General features: G+C 32.1%; 1 protein-coding gene across 5 annotated transcripts in view; it reads right to left on the bottom strand.

Moving 5' to 3' along the window:
* Positions 1–1,308: 1,308 nt before the first annotated feature.
* Positions 1,309–11,393, bottom strand: part of LOC133182321 (steroid hormone receptor ERR2-like) — a 67,704-nt gene continuing 57,619 nt past the window's right edge. For 4 of the 5 annotated variants that reach the window (XM_061317120.1, XM_061317121.1, XM_061317122.1 and 1 more), the window contains 4 exons: positions 8,676–8,798; positions 8,336–8,521; positions 7,230–7,502; positions 1,309–7,035 (listed from right to left, as the gene is read on the bottom strand). In XM_061317120.1, coding sequence (XP_061173104.1) covers positions 6,794–7,035; positions 7,230–7,502; positions 8,336–8,521; positions 8,676–8,798 — 824 coding nt within the window. In that variant the 3' untranslated portion in view covers positions 1,309–6,793. The remainder of the gene's footprint in view (positions 7,036–7,229; positions 7,503–8,335; positions 8,522–8,675; positions 8,799–11,393) is intronic. The other variant, XM_061317123.1, reaches the window with a different exon arrangement.

Here is an 11,393-nt window from a genome sequence, read left to right as displayed (position 1 = left end):
CACCCCAACGACTTGCACGCTGCCACTCGTCATCTCAGGACTGGAAATTCTGGAACAAGTTCAGCCATCACTTGTTGGCAGAACCTTCTGGGAAATGTTAATTTTGTTCTTCCAAGGAAATGAAATTACTGTAAACCAACTGTTATTAGGGACAAGTGAATATCCCTGCATGTATGGATGAAGATACATGTTTGGGATACTGTATCTTACACCTTCTAGATTAATAATAAGGGCTGCGTTCAAGCTCTCTATTTATGGTTTATCTCAAAATGTGACTATTTTGGCGAGGTAACTTTAAGAACTAGTCTGTGGGTTGGCTTTCGAATGTCATAGAATTATTCATGACCTATCTCCTAGATTTTTGTCTAATTTAGAAACTCAGTTAAAATTTTAGGTATTCAAATACATGTATTTAGAAATATCTAGAATATAAATCTGTTCGTATGGTAAAAGTGTGTTTTAGATGTGCAATTAAATATATAAAAGTTATCGTAGCGGTTTATCCAGTCGCTAAATTTTCTAGCTGTAAAGAATTGACAGCTCAATCGCCTAGCATTAGGTGTCAGACTTTTACAATTTTGAAAGCACCCAACCGCTCTATGATATTATGCTCAATATATTTGGAGAAGCTTTCTGCCATATTACATTTGTGAATGGGTAAAACGATCATACTTCAGATGCTGCAAATGACCCAAGAATACTAAAACTAGAGTTTTTCAGTCCTTAATTCAATTCCAAAATGGATATTACTTATTTTGACCAATCATGCATTGATGGTGCAATTCATGAAGCGTGTCAATACTCAAATTTTCTGCAAGAGAGATGTGATCAATACCAGTTCTGCTTCAGATGCCGTGTGTGATATGCATTTTCCTGACGAATAATGAAGTGATTTTTTTAATAGTTCCATTCTTTGCGACTTTATTTCCAACATTTACCAAACTACAAACGGTTCTGCAGATGACCTCCACGTTATAGATGAGTAATGAGGCGAAAACTCTTCGAGCAGCTTACTTCTTTACCAAGATTGGAATGAAGTCAAGCTCAAATCATATAAATATTTCACTGGTCATCAAAATAGTATTTCTTTATCAATTTCTGGCTTTGCTTTTTATAATGATTGCTCTCTTCTGGTTTCCTGAATTCCAACACAGATGAGTGTGCATTTGTCATTTGTACCATTTTGAATAATAATGCTATTGAATAACTCGAGACGATATCGGAGTTCATTTGTTCAAACTGCCTGTCTGGGTTACTTCAAGGAAGACAAACCGTAGAAATAAAACTAAAGACAACAAAAACTTAGGATCACATTCAATACTGGCTTTATTTAACTTCTAAGAAAATACATCTTTTTTTCTGAAGAACAGTAACAAGGTATATCTCCGATATAACATTAAAAACAGAACAATTCCATTTATTAAGGTAAAATATGTCACCAGTAATGTCCCATAACTCTTCATGCATCTTTCCATAAAAAAAATATTCAAATGCTGTTTAAATACCAATAAAATTGAAAATTTGAAATAGCTGTGCTTATACTACTTTTGAAGATGATTGGAAATATTATGATAGCTAGGAGTCATGGGACCTTGCTGATGGATAATCTGCCTTGATCAAATTCTGGAAATTAGTAAATTTTAATATTTCAGAGAGACCCAAGACAGCACTATTAATTAAATGGAGTTTATAATACAGGAAATTCTGAAATTTATTAATTACAGATTGCTGTTCTTGTACAAGATTTAACATATTTGTGTCATAGAATTCCTAACCCTCTGCTGCTAAATGGCTAACTTTAAGCCAGTTTACCTACTTAAAAACCAAGCAATACAATTCTGGTTCCAAAATTGTATTAACGGGAACATGCTTCCTAACTAAACAAAGTAAAAATACAAAGGGAAGGAGCAAGGATTTCGTTTCTGAACAGGGTATTTGGATATTAATAGCCGTGATATGAAGTCTGTATAAAATATGACAAACATATGATAAATCTATTGTAACAAGCACCTTGCATTATATATATCATTGATTTTCGTCTAACAAAAATAAAAATTCATTTTTTCCCCAACAGAAAAATACCTCTTAACTTTAATCTGAAAATATTTAGATGAATAAAATTTTCAGGCTTATCTTTGTTGTATACTACAAGATAAAAAGTAAAGGAACTTGAAATCTATCACTTAATACTAAAAGGAAAGGAAATGAAAATGTTATAGTGCCAGTTCTATGTTCAACTGAATGAAACTTAGCATCAGCAAAACTCACATGTAAAATTTAAGCCCAATTCCCTCTGATTAACTACTGAATTTATACAAACCAATTATCTAAAATTTAAAGATAATATCAAGAATATTACGAATCATTTCTCACTTTCTTTTCTAAAAACAAAGTATACAATGTACTCATAAAAAAATAATTAAAACCCCCAGAGTGGCAAATTACAGACTTCACAGATCAAACACTTGTTTAAATTTAAGAAAATTGAAATCTACTTAAAATGTTGCAATTAATGTGAATATTAAAATGGAAAAAAAAAAATTAATTGGACTACAGAACTCTCCACGCTTTGGAATAAATTTTGAAATCCTCATATTCTATTAGAATGTTTACCTTCTTAGTTATATGGATTGCAGTTAATGAACTTTAATAGAAAGATCTAATAGAACTGATAAAATTAGGGGCACTAAATATATTAGATGTCTAGAATAAAATTAACACAAAAAATGCTGCACTTAAATTACAGATAACAAACTAAAGAAAGATCATTAAGTAAAACAGTCAGTCAGAATTATTCTTGAAGTTCTAGTGACAATTAAATCTATATTGACAAATATTTAACAAATGAAGTATTCCAGAACAAGATTAAAACCAAATATATTTCCAATCACTAGAAGTTTTATGTTTATTTTTAAGATTTTCAGAATTTCTTACTTTCAGATATGTTACACATGAAAAGGTTGACTCCGTTGAAGAAATATGTAGAATTTAGGATTTCCATCATTATAAAATCCTCCAATAAAGTATATATAATATGTATAATATATATATATATATATATAATCTTGTTCAAAATGTATAAAACAAAAATAATGTTTACTAATGATAGATGAAGCCTGTGTGAATGGAATGATATTATCTGGGTATATCTATCACTGTAAACCAGGAACTTTTCTACACATCTAACAACTACAGTGGTGTGAAAATGATATTGTGACAGCATGATTCAAAATCTTTTTCTTTTCCTTTTTTTCCCCCTTTTCTTTCTTTTTTTTTTTTGTTTTTTTGATTTTTTTTTGTTTTTTCTTGTCTCCTTTTTTTTGTCTTTTTTTCTCCTTTTTTTTTTGTTTTTTGTTTTTTTTTTGAAAAAGTTTAAAAGTAACTCATATGAACCATTCATTTTAAATATTTTTTTTTTTTACTTTTTTATTTTTTATTTTTTTTGTTATAGGTATTTTCATTTTGAATTTTTTATTTTACATATAAGTTTTACAATTTTTTTGTTTTTTTTCTATTTTGTATTTTTTTTTAAACTTTATTTTATTTATTTATTTACTTTTTTGGCTTTTTTTTTTTAAATTTTACTTAAAATTATTTTATGCTATGCATGTTTGTTCAGTACACTGAAGTTAACCATGCAGGTTTGAATATATATTGGTTCCAGTTGGATGGTTACAAAGAGATACCATTACAGCATCCTCATCCCCAACAACTCAAACCAAAGTCAGATTGGCAATATAGGATTAAATATCTATTAAAGGTATATATATTATATAAATAAGCTATGTACAATTCTAGTTCCTTGGTTTACAGTGATAGATGCGCATCTATTGTTCTCTCTTACTACATGAGCTCTGAAGTCTGATTAATGAATTCATGTTACAATAAATAAAAAATATGGTACAAAAAAATCATATCCCTTCACGACCAACCTGGTCATTTTCAGTTTTCTTCAGGTAATAACAATGTTGCAAATCACGTCACAAATTTGCACTGGACTGATATTATATTCATATACCTGGGCATATGGAAAAATAATGAGTTATTTTTTATTCGCTACCCGTGAAAAATTTGTGAACAGTTATGAAATAATTGATCTCATTTGTAACAGTTAAGAAGATAACCCACGAAAGCATTAACTTTAAAAAAAATTGGGTTCTGATTCCTACAAAAAATACATTATAAAAAAATCTTAAAATGCACAGCTACGGAATTTCATTGATATATAATGGCTAAAAGTTGATTACATATACATGTAGCTACAAGGATGAAAACAGATTCAAATATCACAAACTACAAATAAATAACCTGAGGTAACATGGGCACCTGAGAAAACTGAAAACAAGTCTAGGTCCCCCTCTGGCTAAGCATTGTAATGTGTTAGGGACGTCAAAGCCAAATATTCTGAAATATGATTGGAAAATACTTGTATCAGCTTATAAAGAAGAAAAACAATTTGCAATAAAATAAGACAGTTCTACTGATGACAAAAATGCTGTTGAATTTTTTTTAAATGGCATAATTATTTTACACTCTATTTCTTCGTCGCAAACCATGGCCAAATGTACTATCCTCTCATATTGTCCCCATGGTTGAATGAAATGAGATTTTTTCATAGCTAATTAAAATATTGACCAATGCAAGTTAATTATAGTTGGAAAATAACCTTTGATAAGACCTTTCATTATCCAATCTCAATTTATGTAATATTTGTAGTTTATCATTAAATTAAATTGCAATATAAACAATTATTTTCATTGTTTTATAACATGACGTCACACATTAGGCCCTATTATTCAAGATTACAAGACAATATATGATCAAGCAGCCACAGGTAGGAGAGAGAGCTACGAGCAGACTCCATGGCTTGAGATGCTGACTCTATTTCTTTGCCATGAAAATTCAATTAAATGGAATTGTCTTCTAAAATTAGAGCAAATTTACGTGTAACACATCACAATGAAGAGCCCTGACTATACAGATCTATGTAATACTTCTTAACCAATTTAAATGCACCGATTAAAAAAACACAAACCAACAATTATACATGGTATACATATGGCATATGTATATAGGTACGTGGAAAACCCAACAATTCTGGAAAACAAGCGAGTCAGCAATGATCGCTGACATTACACTAATTAATATACATAGCTATCACACTTCATCATATTACACAGCTCTAGTTAAATCATACTTATATCTAGGAATATACATTAACACTCTGTTTAAAAATCCATAACATCAACATTATGTATGTACAGGGTTGATGCATATATATATACAGTTTATCTATGGAAGTAAAAAGAAATCCCACACATTTCTGTAACAATCATACAACCAATTATCATTTTGACTTTCTTTTTCTGTTGCCTTTCTTTAATTTGTTATCTTTTTTCATTACTGCAGACCAAAATCGGTAATTTGAAAATCTATTGCTACTATTAAATTTAGTGATCCTGGCTGATAAAATGTTTTTCCCTTTTGTTTAAAACTGCCACATGACAAAAATACATGTATATCACATGTCAGATATGAAAATCCACATTTTTATTATAGAATTTCAGTTTAGAATGAAAAATAGTACAATTTAAGCAAGATAACCAAACCAGCACTTGCATCAGCCAGGTTCATTTGTAGAAAAAAAAAAGAGACATATCATCTGCCATGGACGGACATCAGTGCAGGGATCTGCATGAGCAGACTTTTAAATATGACTAGTAAATTTGCATCATGATAATTGGTCCATATTCATTCAATCACAGAATACAAAGTCATTCATAAGAAATTCTAACAAATTCTGTTTTTCACCAAGCTGTCATATTCACTGAGTTCAAACTTTCTATCAAATAAATCTGGGGAAAATTATAATGGTTTGGATACACAACAGAGAGGTGGGAATGATTGGACAACTGTTTGACCCTCTCTCATATAAAAAAAATCAGTTGAGGGGTTCCAAATGGTCAACACCAACTACCAGTGGTGAAGGACCAACAGCTATATGGTTAAAAAAACTATGAAAGGGGATTCTATCATATAGAAGTCAAAGGATTTGTTCAGGGTAATCCCCCTATATACTTTTGCTGCCTTCTGACTAGGGCCAATAACTACTATGGGAAATGGCAAAATATTGGAATGAAGGATTGAAGGGGAAAATTATGTAGCCTGGTCTATTATCAATGAAATGAAGTTGCAGATTTGGCACAATGTTTAGCACTACTGATGCTAACAATTGGGGGTTACAGAAAATTTGTTTACAAGTTCTATTATGGTTTTGTAGGATGCTGGTAATTCCACACCTATTTGCATATAATCTGAATATTTTTAAGTATGTAAGATTTTTTCACCCTTTGTTGTAAAAGGGTATTTTTTCACCACTGAAATTTTAAAGAACTTGTAACAATTCTCTGCTAGTGCATACCTTGGGGAAAAAAATTGGAAAACAAAAAAAAATGTCTAACTACAATAGCATTGAGATCTGGATAAGATTACAACAATTTTCCACCTTATACACACAGTTATAGCACACAGGTTACAATGTCTATGTTTTCTATACACATCACACATGTCATGATATACAGAAAAAATTTAACAAGAAAGAATTAAAAAATCAAACAACAAAAATTTTATACAAATCTAACTTTGCATAATTATACTAAAATATACCATGAACTGCATCTGCTCTCTAATCTTAATCTGTGAAAGCTTCTTTAATTACAAAATATATCACATGCTTGTAAAGAAAAAAAAACCTTAACACTATTTAAGAGTTATTTCCCTTCCATTTTCATCGTCAAGAGTCGGCCTCCAACATTTCCAGGAAAAGCTTGTGCATCATGATCCTTCCATCTTTCTTCACATCAAACCAGTATTGCTTGGCAAGCAATTTCATGTGATTTAGAGCTGGGAGAAGCATATATAGATGTCCTAAGCGGCGGAGATTACCGACATAGCGATATTTGACATATTCAATCAGGGAGTCTTGTAATTTGTCTTGGAGCTGTCTCACTGCTTCACTATTCTCAATTGCCACATCTAAAATGATATTTTTATTCATGTATACAAAAGTAAACTACAGCATCATGGTTGTAGTAATTCTAGTAACATGCTTCACTGAAAATGGTATCTGATTTTATATGCTTTATATGCACAGAAACCTAATTTTATCACAATCAACATATTAATTTTGAGTTAATAAATAAAATTTTTAGTTTAATGATCCAGTATACCTATATTGCATAAAGTCATGGCTTTCAGCAGGAGATATTCTTCCTTTGTGACCTCCATATCTGTGAATTTTTTGGCAAGTTTCCGTGACAGCCCATCAAGTTCTGGGGAGCAGTGACAGAGTTTACACTCATCAACAGAGAGTTGAAGATCCTCAGCAAATTTGAGGTAGCCATTGTAAGGACAAGAACGAAATACAAGATTTAAACATAGGATTTCCAACCATGAATGCTGCAATAGGTTCATCTGGTCACTGAGGGAAAGGGTGCAGAATCCTGTGAAAAAATTTAGATGAAGTCAGAATAATATTGGTCTTCTACAGGGTGGTCTGTTTCTTACTAAAATTCTCTTAAAGAACTCTATAAAAGGATTCTGTAACTTAATTTCTTTCCCCTTTTAATTAAAAAAACAAATTTATTAACTTCAATATGCTCCAAAGAATGTCTTTTGAGTTTAATGATGTATTCATGAAGTGCTTGAAACTATAACCGTAAAATTAGCATGCAGGGATGATTGCTAATAAAAGTTATCAGTCCTGCCAAAGTTCTACTAGCCCCAGAAAATAATTGCCTTTTTCAAACTATTTTTATCACATACCGGTACATTGTATATAAAACCATATTAGTTGCTATGTCGTCTGCCTTGTGGCTGTCAAAAGTTGTTTAAAAGCTTCTTTGACTTATAGGACTAACTCAGCATAATTAAGCTTCTTTGACTAAGAGGACTCAACATAATTTGATTCCAATTACATAGACTGACAAGTTCTGCCACTTGGCTTGTTATGCCTTGCTTCTGGTACAGTTTTAAAATTGATTTGAGACAGATTTATTGGTGTAAATTTTGAATTAGTGGAAATTTTAACATGTCCAAATGGGCATCAATTTAAGTAAATTTCTTGGTCCACAGCAAAATTTATGTGTCTCGGGCAATCTGGCGCATGGTTATTTTAAACACTGACATGTTACTCATATGCTCCAAGAATAAGCAAACCAGAGGTCTCTGACAAGACTGTAGCTCTACTGGTTTGTACTTATACCAAAGGAAGAGAAAAGAATAATCTGTTATAAGATTAAGGAACCTGATGAACTTCAGTTGGATATGCACTTACCTGGAACCTGTTTGGCCCAACTGATGGTGATCACCAACTCTCTGTCGGCCAGATCAGATACAGTGGCAAGAAAGCGCACTTCCTCTCCCCCTTCCAGGATTTCAGACTCAGTGTTGACATACAGTTTGTCTAGCTGATGCTCGATGCTTATGAGTTGTGACAGAATTTTGTTATCTGAAGAAAAATCTACAGTGCAAAAACAGTTGTAAATACAGGTATATGACCAAAGTACAAAAAAGGGTTAAAATTATAGTACACTTAAGTTTATTATAAGTGGACAAGATTTCAGGACATATTTTACTATATCATTATTGTTGTTTGTGTTTATTGTGTCAGGTACCTGACTTGGTGGTTTCTACACAGGCTTTCTTGATCATGGGAAAAATCTGCTGCACAATTGGGCCAGAGTCAATGGTGCGCTTGTATTTCTGTCGTCCTCCACGGACTCGGTCCAGGCGAACCCCTACAAAATTAAAAAAAAAAAATTACATAATATAATTTTTTCAAGCATTAATTTATTAAACTTTGTTTAAATTATGGTAACACAGGGTTTTCATCATTGTTTATCTTGGTACACATTGCCATCTGGTTTATTGTCTTTTTGGTAAACATATTTCTTGCAAAGTTGACACTGGCTCACTCTGGCCTTTCATTTTTAGTGCTGTTTACTTTTTACGTAAATTTTAAACTTATGATTTTCAAAAGGTTTCTATAGGGACACTGTAACTTATTGTTGTTAGCTGTTGACATTTACTGGAATCTGTTTATCCTGATTGCATTGTATTTTTTTTGGTAACTTGTTCCTTTTGTTCTATTCAGTAATTATATGGGGCACATGTTTGCAAGGATTTAACAAAATAAGCAATGCATGGGAATCCCCAGTCAATGTCTATCTGTTTGTTTATAACCTAACTTTTCCAAGGAATAAAACATGGCTTTCTTTACAAGTGTTAATTTTTAACTTTTCATCTTCCCAATGAATGTAAATAAATATATTTCTCTTTCTTTTGGCATTTTTCCCACCTTCACCTCAAAAAGACAGATTGATTAGATTTTCTGAACATTGATTTTATTCCCTTTTGAACCCTTTCATAGTTCATTCACTGCATGTTCTTTGGCATTATTGGCAGTTTTACCAGAATAAAACACAATTTATGACTTGGGGCAGTTTCTGCAAAAAGATGTCTTGGAAAGCTAATTTGTATGTGGAATGATGTATCAATTATACTTGTAAATGCTAAAAATCAATTGCCTGACTTGTACAAAATCAACTCATTAATGCATATTGTGCACACCACTCTTTTTTTTCCAAATTAGGATGTCAGTGGGGGGAATTCACATAAACCAAAACCTGGGATTTCTATTATCCATTTGATTAAATCTACATATCTAATATCAATTCACTACAAATTGTATATGTCACAAATAATTGATCCTTAATTTTTACAGTATATCATGTTTCTCTCTCCTGCTTTGATATTTTCTTTTGTCATTATCTGATATGTAATTATTAATTTATCTGTTCACCAAACCACAAGTTCTCAACTCCACTGATTGCACTTGACTTTGATAAAGAGAGAGAATTCTACTGATGCGCTTCCCAGTGCTTTTCCAATAAACATCAGAACCAGCTTTCCACAAAACACTCTTTATTCCTGTCATGCCTCTCTTGGGGGTCATATGCACCATTTGTACAAAGTACAGGTGACATGATTACCTCATATAATGACATATATGGTTTACATTGTCTTCCTGTCCCCGATCATCAGATCAGACCGTGTTAACTAATGTCATCCTCCAAAGCAAGAACACGTCTCTACTTGATCTCCTTCAGACTTCCATACTTTACTTTTGATCTCACAAAGTAATATCTATTTTGAGTGAACAAAAAAATCCCCTTTTTCTCGAAACTTCTTATCAAAGAAAAAATGAAAATTTTATTTCTAGCTGCTCAACCTTGAGTCCCAAGGTGCTAGAAATTATTTCTACTTTTTCAGTTTTTTTACTACAGTAATTTGGAATTCAGTCTAGCAAGTTGACTATAAATGGTCAGCTAAAGTTTGAATCCTAGTTTGGTCTTCTTTTTGGGCCTTTCTATTTCAATGATCTGGTCACTATAAGGACCCCCCATACTCCAAATATTGACTCTGTCACCAGTCAAAGCCCCCACAGTAATTAACATATCCGTCACCTTCTGTAGGTCCCTGACTTCATTCCTGTCTTACCTAATAACATCATTGTGATTGGGATGTAAACTCAGCTAGACTGTCATTCTAGTGATTCTATGTATATTCTTGCCAAAGTGTTTAATCATGGTAAAGGTTAAGATCTAAACAAACACCATTCCACAAAGATAAACAATAAAAAATTATATCTGAATAATGTCCTATTAATGAAGTTCTGAACACATTTCCTACCTCCTGAACTGAAGAGCATTTCTGATCATGAACAGTTTACAAGGGACTTAAAGGACATTCTGGAAAATACTTGCTCAGCACTCAATTTTGAAAATATTTTTTTTATAACACAAAATGCAGTAGCCTCTACACAATCAATTAATATTATTTCCAATAGCTGTGAGATAATTCCCTTCAGGAAGAAAGAGTTTGCTTACAGCGACAACCATTCATCAATTAGTACAAGCACCTCCTTAGTCCTGCGTGATACATGTATACATACAAACATGATAAAAGGGATTGTGTTCCAGATCTCTTTGTTTTTGTATCTTTATCCCAAATTTATGTCAAGGCTACACAACCCTTGTCTTTAAGGTAAATACATGGATATTTAGTTCACCCAGCCCATATATGATAAGCATATTTGTATAAAAATAGCAACATAAAACATTAAGATATTCAAAATTGATAGAAACAACCAACAGTGACCAGATAGAAAGGTAAGACCACTCAGTCAGTAAAGCTCTACAACAGCCAGATGACCTGATATGGTTGACATGTTCACAAAATTGGCAAGGTGTGAGTGCATGAGGCTGATGGTTCCCCCTGACCAGACAAGGACAAGGTGACAGTCCCATTCATTATACTAAATCTGTCAGTAT

Source organism: Saccostrea echinata, unplaced genomic scaffold, assembly GCF_033153115.1.
Source record: "Saccostrea echinata isolate AGI-Se365-2 ecotype Australia unplaced genomic scaffold, CSIRO_AGI_Sech_v1 ptg000009l, whole genome shotgun sequence".
NCBI lineage: Eukaryota > Metazoa > Mollusca > Bivalvia > Ostreida > Ostreidae > Saccostrea > Saccostrea echinata.
Note: the sequence above shows the minus strand (reverse complement) of the source record. Positions and strands in the feature narration are given on the sequence as shown.